At 41.1% G+C, this 21142-nt stretch overlaps 1 protein-coding gene and 1 long non-coding RNA gene across 2 annotated transcripts in view; one reads left to right on the forward strand and one right to left on the reverse strand.

Annotated features, from left to right (window-relative positions):
* Positions 1-21142, reverse strand: part of LOC139370711 (chromosome alignment-maintaining phosphoprotein 1-like) — a 30541-nt gene that overhangs the window by 5667 nt on the left and 3732 nt on the right. The window contains exon 2 of the mRNA XM_071110361.1: positions 653-765. Coding sequence (XP_070966462.1) covers positions 653-765 — 113 coding nt within the window. The remainder of the gene's footprint in view (positions 1-652; positions 766-21142) is intronic.
* LOC139370712 (uncharacterized) lies at positions 16032-18574 on the forward strand. Its single transcript, XR_011627165.1, has 2 exons — positions 16032-17038; positions 17375-18574. It is a non-coding gene; the product is annotated as an uncharacterized lncRNA (long non-coding RNA).

Genomic DNA, 21142 nt, shown 5'->3' on the forward strand with positions numbered 1-21142 from the left:
GCTCCTCTGGAAAAATCTGTTAGAGTCTAGACTTGTGTAGTGTGGCATTGTCCTTGACTCCTCTGTGAAAAGGAAGAATATGAGCGCCATGATCATGGTGAAGTAGAGGATGGTAAGTGGCCGACGGCCACGCTGATGATCTGCAGCTTGGAGAAGAAGTAGTGCACTTCGTAGACAAACAGGTAGACTACCATGAAGAAACTGTTCAGGAAGGAGTACCAACAACAGTGAGTCCTATACAAAACACAACACACTTTTTAGGTTCGGACACTGCGGTGAGGTCTAGGTGCTTGGATCGATATTGAGTGATATTAGAAAGAAACATTTGCATAATTTAGAATGTTTTCATAAAACTAAAATAGATTTAGTGTTGTCATGAAGACTTCACACAAAATCCATTAAAAATATATTGCACATTGCTTACATACAAAGAGAAAGATCACAGTATGCCATTATTGTGATAACCAGATCCATGTACTGTATGTATGGCTTCCTCCACTTCTGCACACAAGTGGAAGTAGCACAGCAGGATGGTGGCCTTGGAGGAGGTGACGAGGAAAATGATGAATACCAGGAACAGATACTCGACAATCAATCAAATTCAGTCTCCTTGCTCAAAGAAATTATTAGTTAGATTGCAAATGTTACTTACACATAGCTGGATGAAGATGCCCCCATGACGATGCCGGGCACTGGCTTGGTGAAGAAGGAACGTTCATGGATCTGCCGAGTGATCTTGTTGGTTCGCACTAGCTGCTCAATTGCCTGGAGCACAGAGAGTAGCATAGAAACTCATCAAGACATTGTTAGACCCTTGTTGGTGTGTAAATTGTTATGCCAGTGTGAGAGAGCAAACACACCATTGGGTGCACACTGCCGGCCCTAGAGTACACCTAGAACACCAGGTGTCACCAGAAGGCAAAGTAGATCATCAAGGTCTCCAACCACCCAAGCCATGCCCTGTTCTCCCCGCTTCAAACACTCAGACGCGGGCAGTACAGGAGCATCATGGCAAAAACAGAAAGACTTGCCAAAAGTTTCTACCCTCAGACTAGACCATCGGGCTGCTGAAAAGCCATCCCCTTTCCCCTGCCCAAAAAGGTTTCTTGTTTTTATTTCACTCAATAGTCATGCTGCTGCTCCCCCTATGGTCAAACCACCATACCCCCTCAGCAATCTGTACTCTGCCTCTACCCCAATGGACATGTATTTATTAATCACTGCCACAGTTGTTATTATGTACACAGTGCATTCTGAAAGTATTCAGACCCCTTGACCTTTCCACATTTTGTTACGTTACAGCCTTATTTACCCACAATACCCCATAATGACAAAGCAAACCTATTAAACATAAAAATGGAAATATCACATATACATAAGCATTCAGACCCTTAACTCAGTACTTTGTTGAAGCATCTTTGGTAGCGATTACAGCCTCGAGTCTTGGGTATGACGGTACAAGCTTGGCATACCTGTATTTGGGGAATTTCTCCTATTCTTCTCTACAGATTCTCTCAAGTTCCGTCAGGTTGGATGGGGAGAGTCACTGCACAGCTATTTTCAGGTCTCTCCAGAGATGTCCGATCAGGTTCAAGTCCGGGCTCTGGCTGGGCCACTCAAAGACATTCAGAGACTTGTCCCGAAGCCACTCCTACATTGTCTTGGCTGTGTGCTTAGGGTCGTTGTCCTGTTGGAAGGTGAACTTTCTCCTCAGTCGGATTCCTGAGCGCTCTGAAGCAGGTTTTCATAAAGGAACTCTCTGTACTTTGCTCCGTTCATCTTTGCTTCGATCCTGACTAGTCTCCCAGACCCTGCCGCTGAAAAACATCTCCATGGCATGATGGTGCCACCCCCATGCCTCACCGTAGGGATGGTGCCAGGTTTCCTCCAGACGTGACGCTTGGCATTCAGGCCAAAGAGTTCAATCTTGATTTCATCAGACAAGAACATCTTGTTTCTTATGGTCCGAGAGTCCTTTAGGTGGCTTTTGGCAAACTCCAAGCAGGCTGTCATGTGCCTTTTACTGAGGACTGGCTTCCATCTGGCCACTCTACCATAAAGGCCTGATTGGTGGAGTGCTGCAGAGATGGTTGTCCTTCTGGATGATTCTCCGAACCCACAGAGGAACTCTGGAGCTCTGTTATAGTGATTATCGGGTTCTTGACCAAGGCCCCGGTTGCTCAGTTTGGCCGGGTGGCCAGCACTAGGAAGAGTTTTGGTGGTTCCAAACTTCTCCCATTTAAGAGTGATGGAGGCCACTGTGTTCTTGGGGACCTTCAATGCGGCAGAATGTTTTTGGCACCCTTCCCTAGATCTTTGCCTCGACACAATCCCGGCTCACCGGACAATTCCTTCGACCTCATGGCTTGGTAATTGCTCTGACATCCACTGTCAACTGTGGGACCTTATATAGACAGGGGTGTGCCTTTCCAAATAATGTCCAATCAATTGAATTTACCCCAGGTGGACTCCAATCAAGTTGTAGAAACATCTCACGGATGAGCAATGGAAACAGGATGCACCTGAGCTCAATTTTGAGTCTCATAGCAAGGTCTGAATACAGTATTTCGTTTTTTTTATTTGTACATTTGCAAAATGTCATTTTGGGGTATTATGTATAGATTTATGAGGAAAAAAAGTATTTAATCCATTTTAGAACAAGCCTGTAATGTAACAAAATGTGGAATAAGTAAAGGGGTCTGAATTAATTCCAAATGCGCTGTATAGTGCTATTTCTATTGTTGTTTTTTAATTACAATTGTAATTATTTTATTTAACTTAGTCCTGCATTTTGTAGCTCGAAGCCAGATGGTCACTGTATCCTGCAATCATACCTGCAACCCGGTGCATTTGACTATTAAACACTCTGAATCTCTAAAAAAGAGCAGAATCAACAACCTCTGCATAATCAAAACAGTTGCTTTGTGATAAGGTGTTAAACTTCAAAGTTAGCCATTGTTACGTAAATAACAGCTGAAAAGTACCAGTGGCCTGGCTTTGGCCCCAAGTGAATGCAGGTCTGAGACGGGGGTTTGGGAGACACTGTGGCCCTGTCCAATGTCACTCCTGGACAGGGACAGACAGGAAGGAGATTACCCAACCACTCTGAGGCAGTGGGTGTGTGGCTAGTGAGACAGAGGTGTGCTTACAGATCTGAAAGATAGGCACAGCATTATTTGAATCAGAAGTCAGTTCACTTGATAATTCAGCGGAATTCAGTATTCTTCATACTAATGATTTGTACAACTTGAGACAGATCGCAATACAGTACAAATAAATCAAAACATAATATGTCATGTAAAACATATAGGTGATGTGCATGTGGTGGTTTCAAATATTTAATGTTACTACAGATAGCTAGCTCTACCCATGTGTCTATCTGATATTATAGCAAGCTAGTTGATGTTGTTCTAGCTAGCTCACCCAAGGTAGGCTTTTCTACTCCTCGCTGGTCTGCAGATACATGACAACATGATCATGATATTGTGGCTGAAACATTTAACAGACACGAGAACAGCAACAACTAGCTAACTAGTGCCTTGCGAAAGTATTCGGACCCCTTGAACTTTGCGACCTTTTGCCACATTTCAGGCTTCAAACATAAAAATATAAAACTGTATTTTTTTGTGAAGAATCAACAACAAGTGGGACACAATCATGAAGTGGAACGACATTTATTGGATATTTCAAACTTTAACAAACCAAAAACTGAAAATTGGGCATGCAAAATTATTCAGCCCCCTTAAGTTAATACTTTGTAGCGCCACCTTTTGCTGCGATTACAGCTGTAAGTCGCTTGGGGTATGTCTCTATCAGTTTTGCACATCGAGAGTGACATTTTTTCCCATTCCTCCTTGCAAAACAGCTCGAGCTCAGTGAGGTTGGATGGAGAGCATTTGTGAATAGTAGTTTTCAGTTCTTTCCACAGATTCTCGATTGGATTCAGGTCTGGACTTTGACTTGGCCATTCTAACACCTGGATATGTTTATTTTTGAACCATTCCATTGTAGATTTTGCTTTATGTTTTGGATCATTGTCTTGTTGGAAGACAAATCTCCGTCCCAGTCTCAGGTCTTTTGCAGACTCCATCAGGTTTCTTCCAGAATGGTCCTGTATTTGGCTCCATCCATCTTCCCATCAATTTTAACCATCTTCCCTGTCCCTGCTGAAGAAAAGCAGGCCCAAACCATGATGCTGCCACCACCATGTTTGACAGTGGGGATGGTGTGTTCAGCTGTGTTGCTTTTACGCCAAACATAACGTTTTGCATTGTTGCCAAAAAGTTCAATTTTGGTTTCATCTGACCAAAGCACCTTCTTCCACATGTTTGGTGTGTCTCCCAGGTGGCTTGTGGCAAACTTTAAACTACACTTTTTATGGATATCTTTAAGAAATGGCTTTCTTCTTGCCACTCTTCCATAAAGGCCTGATTTGTGCAATATATGACTGATTGTTGTCCTATGGACAGAGTCTCCCACCTCAGCTGTAGATCTCTGCAGTTCATCCAGAGTGATCATGGGCCTCTTGGCTGCATCTCTGATCAGTCTTCTCCCTGTATGAGCTGAAAGTTTAGAGGGACGGCCAGGTCTTGGTAGATTTGCAGTGGTCTGATACTCCTTCCATTTCAATATTATCGCTTGCACAGTGCTCCTTGGGATGTTTAAAGCTTGGGAAATCTTTTTGTATCCAAATCCGGCTTTAAGCTTCTTCACAACAGTATCTCGGACCTGCCTGGTGTGTTCCTTGTTCTTCATGATGCTCTCTGCGCTTTTAACGGACCTCTGAGACTATCACAGTGCAGGTGCATTTATACGGAGACTTGATTACACACAGGTGGATTGTATTTATCATCATTAGTCATTTAGGTCAACATTGGATCATTCAGAGATCCTCACTGAACTTCTGGAGAGAGTTTGCTGCACTGAAAGTAAAGGGGCTGAATAATTTTGCACGCCCAATTTTTCAGTTTATGATTTGTTAAAAAAGTTTGAAATATCCAATAAATGTCATTCCACTTCATGATTGTGTCCCACTTGTTGTTGATTCTTCACAAAAAAATACAGTTTTATATCTTTATGTTTGAAGCCTGAAATGTGGCAAAAGGTCGCAAAGTTCAAGGGGGCCGAATACTTTCGCAATGCACTGTATATCAGTTAGACATTTACAGGAAAAGCAGCTCATATAGTAAGCCAATGAAATGAATATAATGACATTGGTTCGACATTGACGTCAAGCTAGCTAATCAAGATAGCTCTCACCTTTTATCTCTGTAGCAGTTAGCTCTCATCTCGTCTGGGCACTGCATCAACCAGACGAAGCAACTGCACATCTAATCTTTTTCCCCACCCCCTTAAGTAATAATGCCCTCGAAGCTGGTGTTTGGAGGATATATACAGTGGGGCAAAAAAGTATTTAGTCAGCCACCAAGTGTGCATGTTCTCCCACTTAAAAAGATGAGAGAGGCCTGTAATTTTCATCATAGGTACACTTCGACTATGACAGACAAAATGAGATTTTTTTTCCCAGAAAATCACATTGTAGGATTTTTAATGAATTTATTTGCAAATTAAGTTGGAAAATAAGTATTTGGTCAATAACAAAAGTTTCTCAATACTTTGTTATATACCCTTTGTTGGCAATGACAGAGGTCAAACGTTTTCTGTAAGTCTTCACAAGGTTTTCACACACTGTTGCTGGTATTTTGGCCTATTTCTCCATGCAGATCTCCTCTAGAGCAGTGATGTTTTGGGGCTGTTGCTGGGCAACACGGACTTTCAACTCCCTCCAAAGATTTTCTATGGGGTTGAGATCTGGAGACTGGCTAGGCCACGCCAGGACATTGAAATGCTTCTTACGAAGCCACTCCTTCGTTGCCCGGGCGGTGTGTTCGGGATCATTGTCATGCTGAAAGACCCAGCCACGTTTCATCTTCAATGCCCTTGCTGATGGAAGGAGGTTTTCACTCAAAATCTCACGATACATGGCCCCATTCATTCTTTCCTTTACACGGATCAGTGGTCCTGGTCCCTTTGCAGAAAAACAGCCCCAAAGCATGATGTTTCCACCCCCATGCTTCACAGTAGGTATGGTGTTCTTTGGATGCAACTCAGCATTCTTTGTCCTCCAAACACGACGAGTTTAGTTTTTACCAAAAAGTTATATTTTGGTTTCATCTGACCATATGACATTCTCCCAATCTTCTTCTGGATCATCCAAATGCTCTCTAGCAAACTTCAGACGGGCCTGGACATGTACTGGCTTAAGCAGGGGGACACGTCTGGCACTGCAGAATTTGAGTCCCTGGCGGCGTAGTGTGTTACTGATGGTAGGCTTTGTTACTTTGGTCCCCGCTCTCTGCAGGTCATTCACTAGGTCCCCCCGTGTGGTTCTGGGATTTTTGCTCACTGTTCTTGTGATCATTTTGATCCCACAGGATGAGATCTTGCGTGGAGCCCCAGATCGAGGGAGATTATCAGTGGTCTTGTATGTCTTCCATTTCCTAATAAATTGCTCCCACAGTTGATTTCTTCAAACCAAGCTGCTTACCTATTGCAGATTCAGTCTTCCCAGCCTGGTGCAGGTCTACAATTTTGTTTCTGGTGTCCTTTGACACCTCTTTGGTCTTGGCCATAGTGGAGTTTGGAGTGTGACTGTTTAAGGTTGTGGACAGCTGTCTTTTATACTGATAACACGTTCAAACAGGTGCCATTAATACAGGTAACGAGTGGAGGACAGAGGAGCCTCTTAAAGAATAAGTTACAGGTCTGTGAGAGCCAGAAATCTTGCTTGTTTGTAGGTGACCAAATACTTATTTTCCACCATATTTTGCAAATAAATTCATAAAAAATCTTACAATGTGATTTTCTGGATTTTTTTTCTCATGTTTAAATATATATATATTTTTTTAACCTTTAAGCCTAGATTCCTGAAACAAGTCACACTTAGTGACAAAAATCAGAACTGATTATAAAGGTGCAACTCATATTTTACATGTGCAAATCATACTTTACATGCTTATGTCTCTATTTTACCTCCATAAAATCCACACAGGTCCACAACAATTTACAATAGTTATTTTTTTCCAGAAACTGTCAGATATGGCAAATGTCACTGTAAAAGTTTAAAACATTCTGCCAACACCTCAAGAGACATTTGATCAAGTTCCCCATAGTTATTTGGCTTTGGCCTTATTCCAATAAGTCCAAAGTATACAGCAAGGGTGTTATTGTCACCATTAAAGGTGAATCGACTGAATATACCACCTGGTTTTACAGCTGTTACCAATGGACTGTTTCATCATTCATAGGCTTCTAGCCAAGCACAGAGAATACAGCTTAATAGATGTGAGGACGGTGGTCAAAGTCTATAAGAGCACCCAACTGAGCACCAGTATCCAAAATCTCAGGTTAAATTGAGCTTCAAATCAAATCGAATCAAATATAATTTGTCACATGTGCCGAATACAACAGGTATTACCATGAAATGCTTACTTACAAGCCCTTAACCAACAATGCAGTTCAAGAAATAAACAAAAGTTTAAAAAAAAACAATAATATAAAAAATAACTCAATATATTTACATAACAATAACGAGGCTATATACAGGGGGTACCGGTACCGAGTCAATGGCGGTTAGTCGAAGTCATTTGTAAAGTGACTATGCATAGATAATAAACAGCGAGTAGCAGCAGTGTAAAAAAAAAAGGGGGGGGGGGGGGTCAATGCAAATAGTCTGGGTGGCCATTTGATTAATTGTTCAGCAGTCTAATGGCTTGGGGGTAGAAGCTGTTAAGAAGCCTTTTGGTCCTTTGACAATTTTTTGGGCCTTCCTCTGAGGCCTTATATATAGTTCCTGGATGCCAGGAAGCTTGGCCCCAGTGATGTACTGGGCCATACGCACTACCCTCTGCAGCGGCTTACGGTCAAATGCCGAGTAGTTGCCATACCAAGTGGTGACGAAACCGGTCAGGATGCTCTCGATGGTGCAGCTGTAGAACTTTTTGAGGATCTGAGGACCCATGCCAAATCTTTTCAGTCTCCTGAGGTGGAATAGGTGTTGTCGTGCCCTCTTCACAACTGTCTTGGTGTGTTTGGACCATGATAGTTTGTTGGTGATGTGGACACCAAGGAACTTGAAACTCTCGACCCACTCCACTTCAGCCCTGTCGATGTTAATGGGGGCATGTTAGGCCCTCCTTTTCCTATAGTCCATGATCAGCTCCTTTGTTTTGAGGGAGAGGTTGTTGTCCTGGCACCACACTGCAGGTGTCTAACCTCCACCCTACAGGCTGTCTCATCGTTGTCGGTGATCAGACCTACCACTGTTGTGTCGTAAGCAAACTTAACGATGGTTTCGAAGTCATGCTTGGCCACGCAGTTGTGGTTGAACAGGGAGTACAGGGGGTGGCTAAGCACACACCCCTGAGGTGCCAAAGTGTTGAGGATCAGCGTGGCAGATGTGTTGTTGCCTTCCCCTACCACATAGGGTCCGGCCTGTCAGGAATTTCAGGATCCAGTTGCAGAGGGAGGTGTTTAGTCCCAGGGTCCTTAGCTTAGTGATGAGCTTTGTGGGCACTATGGTGTTGAATGCTGAGCTGCAGTCAATGAACAGCATTCTCACATTGGTGTTATTTTTGTCCAGGTGGGAAAGGGCAGTGTGGAGTACAATTGAGATTGCGTCCACTGTGGATCTGTTGGGGCGATACTCGAATTGGAGTGGGTCTAGGGTGTCAGCGCCCTTAATCACCTCCCTAAATATGTCACTCCCTTTGGTTCTTTCCCCAGGCGTTATTGTTTCTGTTCCAGTGTCATGTCTGTGCGTTGTTCATGTTTTCTTGTTTTGTATTATGTTACATTTATTTATTAAAACACTCACTCCCTGAACTTGCTTACCGACTCGCACACGTTGCAAAACATTTTTTAAAATTATGTTTATGGAATGTTTTTGATGAATGCTTTGTTTTGAAATGTTCAATGCTGATTTAATCTTACGTGAATTAAATTGAACCTCATGTGTCAGTTAAACTATGTTGCATAGTAAATCCCATGTTCTTTATGTGTGTGCCGTATGGGTCATTTCTCTCTCTCTCTCTCTAGTATGGAAGCGATCTAAGTTCAGCTAGTCTACACATTTTAAACATCTTATCCTGTTTTTTTTACACAGTTTTATAACTTAAAAAACCTAAAAGAAAAATACTATTACTGCTACTAATAATAGCTCATAGGATCATTATTGTTATTGCTGAAGGAGTCACATTCAATATTTGTGGGCTGTAGTGATATGTCATTCAGGGTAACAAAATATTGTCATACAGTATAACACCAGTATTTTATATTTAAATATAATAACTTTGTTTTGTTGACTCAGAGAGAGAAAAATAAATCTCAAAGGGTCATGTGAAAGATATTTTCATAGATTTTTGCATTTTTATCAGTGTAAGGCAGGAAGTTTTTGTAAAAAACCTAGAACAAATTTTTAGTTGTACCTGTGACACATCAAATATGTGGTATTCAAAAGAATGTAATGACATTTTTTCTGGGTAGTTATATTTCTGCCAGTCTAAACATGGATATAGAACCTTGTGATTATGAAAAATTAGCATAAAATATATATTTAAATATGACATTTTACTAGAGTACATTCATATGAATCAATAAAAGTGAATTATTGGGCGTATGCTTGAATAACTAATTTAAGGGCATAAGTGATACTCCAATGAACATAAAAAAAAGCCTTTTAGGGAATTGTAATTGCTGTTTTATTTTGTTGCTACTTTGAAAACCTTTATACGTCTTTGACCGATATATTTTTAACCACTAACATGCATAAACGCTTATGTGAGAAGCTGATTCATCAAGTCAATTGATTAAGGCATAATTCTAATAGTCATATATAATTTTCAAACATTCAGTCATGTTGATATTTGGCTAACATTATAAAAGCAGTATGAACTTGAGGAGACGAACTGTGCTTTTATTTTATTCCAGGTCATGAGTTAACATTGTCCTACTCATCTCTCCTGTAACTTCTCCCTGGCTAACCCCCAAGACTAGATAGCATGATACTTCAAACCTATGCTGTCATTTAGCCACTAGGTGGGTGTAACGAGTGCGCTGAGAGTCAGGAAGCAAGTTCAGTGAGTGAGTGTTTTAATAAATAAAAGAAACAATGAACACAAAACACAGAAACAGAGTCAATAACACCTGTGGAAAGAACCAAGGGGAGTGACAGATATAGGGAAGATAATCAAGGAGGTGATGGAGTCCAGGTGAGTGTCATGAGGCGCAGGTGCACGAGACGATGGTGACAAGTGTGCGGGATAATCAGGAACCTGATGACCTAGAGGGCGGAGAGGGATTATACGTGACAGTGGGTTAAGAAAATTACATATGTTTGGAACCTTAAACAAGTAAACACAACACTCCCCTACTATCAGAGTTCCCCTACTGGAACACTGATAGAACATTGTGTGTGCTATTTGAGAAAGCAAAGAAAACCATAGGTTGTACATTAGGATTGAATGGCGGGATCCTGGAAACCGAGATTTACCACCCAAAACCACTCCTGTTTCCTGGGATAAATAACTGCGAGAAACTGGTAAATTCTAATAAATTATTTATATGAACAACATAAAATGAAATGGAACTGTTCAATTATATACAATGTCTAAATCTGGCTTCTCTCTGCATGATTAATCATCAATGCTCAGGGTGGGGACAGACAGCCCATCTCAGTATGGAGCACAGTTCACGATACATGTAGACCTATCATCTCATCGTGGTATCTTTTTTTCTTGTGACAGGCAGGCCTACATTTTATGCAGCATAGCCTATTTGCATTGACAAGAACCAAATAATTTACACATCATAATCTGGCTTTCGGGGACACCTTATTTTTTTGTGTAAAGATGTTATTTATTTATTGAAGCTGCAGAGTTTTAAAACATACAATGTTGCTTTAAATCAGCACACTTGCAAGCACTCTCCCGTAGTCTTTCTCTCTCTATGAATTCCATTCAAATTGCATCCAAAATAGATAGGCTAATTCTGTTCAAGATTTAAATATATCAGTGGAGGTTCCTTAGAGAAGGAAGGGGAGGACCATCCTCCACAGTGAATGTCATTTTTTTTTTATAGTGAAACATTACAAAAGTGATCTTGTTTAGATAAAACTAGACTAAATATATTCATGTCACCAAATAATTGATTAAAACTGCAGTGCAATAACATGTGGTGAGTAGCTGACTCAAACAGTTAACATTAATTTCATCAAAAATGAAGGAGACGGAATAGATAGAGCGAGAGAGATAAAATAAAAATCACTTTCACTTACTTATCTAGAGAATGCAGCTAGCTAGTTTAGCCTACTCAAACACCTGGATCAAACAGAGATGTTAGCCAGCGTGTTATGGCTATCCAATACTGGATCTCTTCCAAGTCAAGTTAAGCTTTTGGTTTTAGAAATGCATTGCCACTGGGGCCCGCCCGTGTAACTGTTAAAGAAATCAGCCAAGACCTCAGAAAAAACATTTGTAGACCTCAACAAATTGTAGACCTCATATGTACATATTGTACATTTTTGTAAATGTTTGCAAATGTATAAAAAAACTGAAACAGAAATACCTTATTGACATAAGTATTCAGAACCTTTGCTTTGAGACTCGAAATTGATTCATTCCATTTCCATTGATCATCCTTGAGATGTCTCTTCAACTTGAATATAGTTCACCTGTGGTCCCACAGTTGACAGTGCATGTCAGAGCAAAAACCAAGCTGTGAGGTTGAAGGAATTGTTTGTAGAGCTCCAAGACAGGATTGACTTGAGGCACATATCTGGGAAAGGGTACCAAAACATTTCTGCAGCATTGAAGGTCCCCAAGATCCCAGTGGCCTCCATCATTCTTAAATGGAAGACGTTTGGAACCACCAAGACTCTTCCTAGAGTTGGCCCGCCTGGCCAAACTAAGGAATCTGGGGAAAAGGGCCTTGGTCAGGGAGGTAACCAAAAACCCGATGGTCACTCTGACAGAGCTCTAGAGTTCGTCTGTGGAGATGGGAGAACCTTCCAGAAGGTCAACCATCTCTGCAGCACTCCACCAATCAAGCCTTTATGGTAAACTGGCCAGATGGAAGCCCCTCCTCAGACTGATGAAACCAAGATCGAACACTTTGGTCTGAATGCCAATCGTCATGTCTGGAGGAGACCTGGCACCATCCCTACGGTGAAGAATGGTGGCGGCAGCATCATGCTGTGGGGATATTTTTCAGCGGCAGGGACTGGGAGACTAGTCAGGATCGAGGGAAAGATGAACGGAGCAATGTACAGAGAGACCCTTGATGAAAACTGTCTCCAAAGCGCTCAGGACCTCAGACTGGGGCAAAGGTTCACCTTCCACCAGAACAACAACCCTAAGCACACAGCCAAGACAATGCAGGAGTGGCTTTGGGACAAGTCTCAGAATGTTCTTGAGTGACCCAGCCAGGGTCCAGACTTGAACCCGATCAAACATCTCTGGAGAGACCTGAAAATAGCTGGCAGCGACGCTCCACATCCAACCTGACAGAGCTTGAGGGGATCTGCAGTGAAGAATGGGAGAAAGTCCCCAAATACAGCTTTGCCAAGCTTGTAGTGTCATACCCAAGAAGACTCAAGGCTGTAATCGCTGGCAAAGGTGCTTCAACAAAGTATTAAATAAAGGCTGAGAATACTTATGTCCATTTGATATTTTATTTTATCCATACACATTTGGAAAAGTGTAAAAAAAAACGTTTTTTTCTTTGTCATTATGGGGTATTGTGTTTAGATTGATTAGAAGAAAAGAAAACAAATCGAATGCATTTTAGAATAAGGCAGTAACATTTCAAAATGTGGAAAAAGTTACGGGGTCTGAATACTTTATGCGTATATGCGTCAGCCTACTAACTATACAAATAGGCCCTATTATATTTCAAAATTAAAATCTAATTCGCTAGCTTATTCTTGCAACTTTGTAGGCCGCATGTGCTGCACCAGAATCGCAGGTTGTCTCCCACTTTATCCTGATTTGAACAACTGGAGCTTGTTCCATTTATTTACCCAAGACAGCATATAGCAGGAGCTAGGTACATCTATGTGCTTTTATGTTTTTCTATCATGCATAATGTTCAGTAGCCTATATATCATATACAGTATGTATTGGATAACGGCACAATCATTTAGTATTTTTTGGGCTCATAAAATGTATTTCATGTAGTGCTCATCAGGCTCAGGTAGCATCAAGGTTTGACTTTTTTTAAATCAAAGCTCAAATCAAATGCAGACATAGGCCTATTTATACAGTATGCTTTATACTGTATGCTTTTGTATGCCACTTCCAGTTTTGGTGGGAAATACTGTGTACCCGGGAGAAAAGTGATTTACTCTCAGGGTGGAACATTTGTAAAATATTGGGAAAATATTCAACCCAACTGCACATACTACTAGGAAGAGACGTGAACAAAGCAAAAGGTACACTCCAAAAAAAGGCTGGTTTTAAAACAACCCAATCTGGGTAGATATTAGACAGGCTGGTTGGTTTATTTTGACCCAGCCGTTGCGTCACTTAACCAATGTTCTTATTGGCAGTTTGAAGTGACTCAAATCCTATTTATTTACATATCTGATTCGAATCGGGTCTTTTTCCTGAAGGCTGAACAGCCACATTTCTTACCACCTTCATAGGTGACTTCAAGTCAGATACACATCTGATTCCTGTCAATGTGACTTATGTCTGAACAGCAATGTGACCTTTAATTTGGCATATATTGTTGCTTGCTAGCTACTCTGTTGACAGTTTGAAAAGAGCATGTGGGAGCTAACTAGCTTGTTGATTGTTTACAAACGAATGAATGTGCTAGAAAACTAAACTGCTACCTAGCTAGGACTCATTTTGAAAGTTGGATCGTCTTATCCTTTGAGGCTTTAAAGGTTTTCTTACTCTATGATTTTGAACATTTAAAGCAACTGGGAAACATCATTGGCAGGTATTGTTGTCACCTTAGCCTGCTACACAGCTTCTGAGTGATAGGAAGCGCAAGCACCAATCAGCATACACCACCGGGCACACACACCCAAAGCTTTTATGACAACTAGCATGGCCTTGTCAGCAAATTTACACTGTCTGAACACACACAAATCTGATTTGGTCACTTGTAACTAGCTGTTTGGACAGTCAGAAGTCCAAAACGGATTTGAAAAACAAAACTGATTTGAGCATTAAGGCCTGCAGTATGAAAAAGGCTAAAATTGGGTTATTGATGCTAGGTTATTGAGCTATGGACTGGAGGTGTGGCTTAGTAAGGGCACAGCTTTCAAATAGTTATTTTTGTCCATGTTATGTTGTATTGTCATCACATGTTAAGGTTAAGCACTGACACTTTTGTATATTTGATGAGGCTTACACAAGAGTATGAGTTCCTCAAGGGCCTGATTCAAATATAAGGAAATGAATGCCTTTCCTACGCACTTTTCAGTAAATGTTGGACAGAACACACACTGTGTTGTTAAGACCCAACCAGTTGAGTTGTGTGAATAACCCAACATGTTGGGTTGTTTGGATTACCCAAACAATGGGTTAATTTAATCAGTTGGGTTGACCCAGCAGCTGGGTCTTTTTTAATATAACCTCAACATTGGGATATGCATTGGCTCTTGAGGAACTCATACACTTGTGTAAGCCTCATTAAAGCTTCAAAAGTGTCAGTGTTCAATCTTAAAATGTGATAACAATACAACAGAACAAACAAACCGGAATTACATTAGTAGAGGGTGGCCAAAAAGCCACTCCTCCACCAAGCCACACCTCTAGTCTTCTGAGCTGACCTACTGGGTCACTTCTCAATAACCCAGCATCAGTAACCCCACAGTTTAAAAAAAAAACAACCCAACTAAGTGACCCAACGCCTGCAACCCAGCATTGTTTTGAGTGTATGTCATCCTCCTTTTTAATGGCACTCTAAAAAATGCTGTGTTATTTGGATGACCCAGCTGCAGGGTTGCAGGCATTGGGTCACTTACCCAGATAGCAAAAATGACCCACTGCGTACTATTTCCCGCTGTCACTATGCCCAAGGCTATAAATTCTAGCGAGGGGGTGAAGTTTGCTGCTCAAGACGTGATTTGCATCTCTGAATCAGAGGACAGCTATAAGCCCTCAACAGCCTGCTTTTGCATCTCATGTGTTTAGCCTCCACTCAGAGGACAGCTATAGGCCCTAGGCAAGCCATCTAGCCATGAGTTCATTTGAAAGAATTTCTCTCATCTCAAATTCGGCCTACCACCTTCCAGCTAACCACAGCCAGCTGAAGGCTGTGAACTGTTAATTTGTGATCTATAAACCTTAGGTAACATTTTCTGTGATTTCAATTTGATTTGATTCATTTGCCCATTTCAAAACAAAAACAACCACACACGAGGACAAAATGCATTTAAAATAATTGAGGATGATATAAAAGTACACCTTTAGACCACTGCATCTCAGTGCTAGAGGCGTCAGGTTTGAATCCAGGCTGTATCACAACCAACCTTGATTGGGAGTCCCATAGGGTGGCGCACAATTGGTCCAGCATCGTCCGCGTTTGGCCGGTGTAAGCCGTCATTGTAAATAAGAATTTGTTCTTAGCTGAATTGCCCAGTTAAATGAAGTTTAAATAGCCATTAATAGCCTACATTTATTTCATTAGTTGTATCTACTTGGCTATATTTGAGGCAATACCAACTGTTCCAGTTGCTTTGTTAAAGAGATGTCACTCCCTAAACTGCTTCACACCGTGTTGATCACTGTCATGAACGGTGAAATTGTCTGTGCTCATGAAGCCAACTCTAGTCTATTTTATTGAGCCCATTAATACAAAGCCAACATTCCAATGTACATTTAATTCAATGGCCTTTTTATTTCTTCAAACTATGTTCAAATCAAAGCCACAGTCAATGTTCCAACTTGCAATGTACATTTCAATGAATAACCAGTATTGCTAAACTTTGGGCACCCATAGCCATTTAATTAGGGGGATGTCAAGCCTTTTGAACTGTAGATAGTGGAGGGTAAACTCGAACTACCCCCCTTTTACCCTCCTACCCTGCTACAGTCTATGATTTGTACTCTCCTACAACCTTGCCAAAAGAGAAATGCACACTACTTACAGCAGGGGGCGGCACCTCTTAAACCCTCACAAAAGAAGCCGGGAAGCCCAACGCCATCAACAGGAAGTTAGTTACCATCCTCCCTCGAATGTGGTGGTAGCTATAGAAAAATGGCTACGGTAGGCTTCTGGAACTAAGGAACAGTTTTATTGTTTGTATTTATCACCACCTAATATTTTGAAATACCGAATATACACTAGTGGCAAAATATACAAAAGAAGATAGATGGAGCACCAATTTGGAATCATGGAGAGCGATTCATGTTGTTGAACTAAAAACTTGCCGGAGATAACCTTTTTTCCCCTTTTATTTTACCAACAAATTATATATATTTTTCTAGTTTTTAGTTTACTCATCTGTTCATTTGTTATTTTCCCCTTATTCTTTCACCTAGTTATATTCATTTTGCAACTAAAGTCAATTTGGGCAATTCCATTGGTCCTTGAGCAAGTGAACAATTATGTTCACTTTGGGCCTGAAATGCCCAATAATAATTCAATCAGCTAAGAAAAGTCAGCCAAAACATCAACGTCAATATGGAGTCAACATACAAGTGTAAGCAAAAACTAAAATAAGTCAGAAATTGTGCTACTAATGCACACACACGTCTCATAAAAGTAATGATGTTTTTGTTTGGTTAGCTTTTGGAAATTGTAGAAATAAAACATTTTCCTTCTTCCGAAGTAGCTGGGCAGGCTAACACTAGTAAGCTAATTAATTTGCTAGCTATCATACAGTAGGCGTATATTCATAATTATATAGTTAATATAAGTAGACATGCATTCATAATTGACTGTAGCGCATATAAAGAACCCACAAGCTACCGGTGGCTGAAAATACAATTATCGGGGATGAACGAGTGATGAATTTCTGTGCAAGGTAAGTCAATTTAAAAACCAAACCTCTACTACAGAATGTTTTACTGCAACTCAGCTTGTTTGTTCAAGTGAGTAACATTACAGCTTTCTTTCTTATGTTTACATGTCATCAGACCATTGTCATAGCTAAACTTTCTTATGTTACATGTCATCAGACCATTGTCATAGCTAAAATGTATTATGTTACATGTCATCAGACCATTGTCATAGCTAAACTTTTATAACAACCATTTCACAATCTGACATAATGGTATCCTACCTTTTGGGCTTTACATTTCATTATTGCAATATTTTTCAAGGTTCTTGTACTATTTTTTTTCTTCCATTTTCAACATAGAGCTGTTTGGGAGCCAAATGAGCCGGCTCTTTTACTTGAACGGAGCCAAATGAATGCCCATTTTTGATTAGCAAGAAAAACAGTGGCCTTTTGAAAAGGATACAAGATCAAGAAGCTGAGCTGAACCCAGATCAGAAAATGATTTTCCTCCATTGCATGATTCACCAGGAGGTGCTCTGTAAATGTGTTCTGAAAATGAGCCCTGTTGTGGATACAGTCACTAAAGTGGTAAACTTCATAAGAGCAACATCTTTAAACCTCACTGTTGGAATAGATAGATGCGTCTTGCTGATCTCCCCTACCACACAAACGTGAGGTGGCTGAGTTTGGGGAAGGTGCTTCAGAGGGTGGGGGACCTGAAGTCAGAGATTGCTGAGTTTTTGCAAATGAAAGGAAAATGTGGATTTCCCTCTGCTGCAAGATAAAGAATGGTTGGCTGATTTTGCCTTCACGTGGACATCATGGCCCTCATGAATGAACTGAATTCCAAACTACAAGGGAAGGGCCTTTTTGCACATCAGATGTACAGCCTTGTCAAAGCCTTCAAGGGAAAATTAGTTCTCCTGACCCACCAAGTAGAAGCCAACAATCTCACCCACCTTCCGACACTACTAGTCTGTTCCCTATCGCTGCTGCGTGATTTGAACGGTGAGTTCTCTTTGTTTTGAGCATTTCAAAGTGTTGGAAAATAACATGCTGTTGGTTTCCTCTCCTTTAACCTTCAATGTGGATAACGCTCCCACTGACCTGCATCTTGAGCTTATCGATCTTCAGTCTGATGCAGTGATTGGAGAACTATTCAAAACAATGTCACTGATGAGGTTCCATGCATCTCTCAATGAACAAAACTTTCCAAAGATTAGGAGTCTGTTGTTTGTACTGTTTGGTTCAACCTACGTATGTGAACAGACATTTTCAGTGATGAAATATAACAAGTCAAGGCACAGATGATCTCTTACTGACTGTCAACAATCAAGCGCATAGCGACGTCAGAAACTATACCCGACTTCACTGCTATAGTCAATGCCCATCAGAGACTTCACTCCTGACACTGATTGAGTAGTTTAAATGTAATGCTGAGCTCTCTCTTTCGTGTGTTTTTGTGCATACCCGTTACCTTGAGTTCTGTCCGTGGTGCTGAATGCAGTGTACTTTTTCCCTGCGTGTAGTTCATTGCATGTTTAATAAAAGGAGAAAATGGATGTGGTTTATTTCTGTGTATGTTCAAAAGTAAAATGAGAAGCATATCTGGACGTGATTTACAGTAGATATCTGTCAGCACAGTAATACACATATATAATCCTGTACTATAATGCTCAAAAATATATTCTAAAGTGGCCCCTCCATGGAAAATAATTGCCCAAGTCTGATCTAGAAGGTGGAGGCAGTTCAGGTGCATCAAACCTGGGACCGAGGGACTGAAAAACAGCTTTATTTCTAGGCCATCAGCCTGTTAGTCACCACTGGCTGGCCCCCGCCCAGTATCCTACCCTGAACTTAGTTACTGTTACTAGCCAGCTACCACCCGGTACTCTAACCTGCACCTTAGTCATTGAACACTGGTCACTTTAATAATGTTTACATACTGCTTTACCCACGTCATACTGTACGTACAGTGGGGCAAAAAAGTATTTAGTCAGGCACCATTTGTGCAAGTTCTCCCACTTAAAAAGAAGAGGCCTGTAATTTTCATCATATGTACACTTCAACTATGACAGACAAAATTAGATTTTTTTTCCCAGAAAATCAAATTGTAGGATTTTGAATGAAGTTATTTGCAAATTATGGTGGAAAATAAGTATTTGGTCAATAACGAAAGTTTATCTCAATACTTTGGCAATGGCAATGACCGAGGTCAAATGTTTTCTGCAAGTCTTCACAAGGTTTTCACACACTGTTGCTGGTATTTTGGCCCATTCCTCCATGCAGATCTCCTCTAGAGCAGTGATGTTTTGGGGCTGTTGCTGGGCAACACGGACTTTCAACTCCCTCCAAAGATTTTTTATGAGGTTGAGATCTGGAGACTGGCTAGGCCACTCCAGGACATTGAAATGCTTCTTACGAAGCCACTACTTCGTTGCTCGGGCGGTGTGTTTGGGATCATTGTCATGCTGAAAGACCCAGCCAGGTTTGATCTTCAATGCCCTTGCTGATGGAAGGAGGTTTTCACTCAAAATCTCACGATACATGGCCCCATTCATTCTTTCCTTTACACGGATCAGTGGTCCTGGTCCCTTTGCAGAAAAACAGCCCCAAAGCATGATGTTTCCACCCCCATGCTTCACAGTAGGTATGGTGTTCTTTGGATGCAACTCAGAATTCTTTGTCCTCCAAACACGACGAGTTGAGTTTTTACCAAAAAGTTATATTTTGGTTTCATCTGACCATATGACATTCTCCCAATCTTCTTCTGGATCATCCAAATGCTCTCTAGCAAACTTCAGACGGGCCTGGACATGTACTGGTTTAAGCAGGGGGACACATCTGGCACTGCAGGATGTGAGTCCCTGGCGGCGTAGTGTGTTACTGATGGTAGGCTTTGTTACTTTGGTCCCAGCTCTCTGCAGGTCATTCACTAGGTCCCCCCGTGTGGTTCTGGGATTTTTAATCACCGTTCTTGTGATCATTTTGACCCCACAGGATGAGATCTTGCGTGGAGCCCCAGATCGAGGGAGATTATCAGTGGTCTTGTATGTCTTCCATTTCCTAATAAATTGCTCCCACAGTTGATTTCTTCAAACCAAGCTGCTTACCTATTGCAGATTCAGTCTTCCCAGCCTGGTGCAGGTCTACAATTTTGTTTCTGGTGACGTTTGACAGCTCTTTGGTCTTGGCCGTAGTAGAGTTTGGAGTGTGACTGTTTGAGGTTGTGGACAGGTGTATTTTATACTGATAAGTTCAAACAGGTGGCATTAATACAGGTAACGAGTGGAGGACAGAGGAGCCTCTTAAAGAATAAGTTACAGGTCTGTGAGAGCCAGAAATCTTGCTTGTTTGTAGGTGACCAAATACTTGTTTTCTACCATAAATTTGCAAATAAATTCATAAAAAATCCTACAATGTGATTTTTCTGGATTTATTTTGTACCTATGATGAAAATTACAGGCCTCTCTCATCTTTCTAAGTGGGAGAACTTGCACAATTGGTGGCTGACCAAATACTTTTTTGCCCCACTGTATATACTGTATTCTAGCCAAGGCTCATCCTATATAACTTCTGCTGTACACATATTTTCTATTCATATACTGTCAATAATGTCTATACCCACCATCAAACAGTATACGGTACATACACTGACTATATAAAACACAAGGACACCTTCCTAAAATTGAGTTGCACCCCCCTTTGCCCTCAGAACAGTCTCAATTTATCGGGGCAGGGATTTTACAAGGTGTAGAAAGTATTCCACAGGGATTCTGGCCCATGTTGACTCCAATGCTTCCCACAGTTGGCTGGATGTCCTTTGGGTGGTGGACCATTCTTGATACAGTACACACTGGAAACTGTGGAGTGTGAAAACCCCAGCAGTGTTGCAGTTGACACTCCTGGCACCTACTACTATACCCCATTCAAAGGCACTTAAAAATCCTTACTCCTACCCTTCACCTGAATTGATTGAAGTGGATTGAACAGGTGACATCAATAAGGGATCATAGCTTTCACCTGGATTCACCTGGTCAGTCTATGTCTTGGAAAGAGCAGGTGTTGATAAAGTTTTGTACACTCAGTGTATATATTTATATTCCCGGACTCTGACATTGCTCGTTC

This window comes from Oncorhynchus clarkii, chromosome 17, assembly GCF_045791955.1.
Source record: "Oncorhynchus clarkii lewisi isolate Uvic-CL-2024 chromosome 17, UVic_Ocla_1.0, whole genome shotgun sequence".
Classification (NCBI taxonomy): domain Eukaryota; kingdom Metazoa; phylum Chordata; class Actinopteri; order Salmoniformes; family Salmonidae; genus Oncorhynchus; species Oncorhynchus clarkii.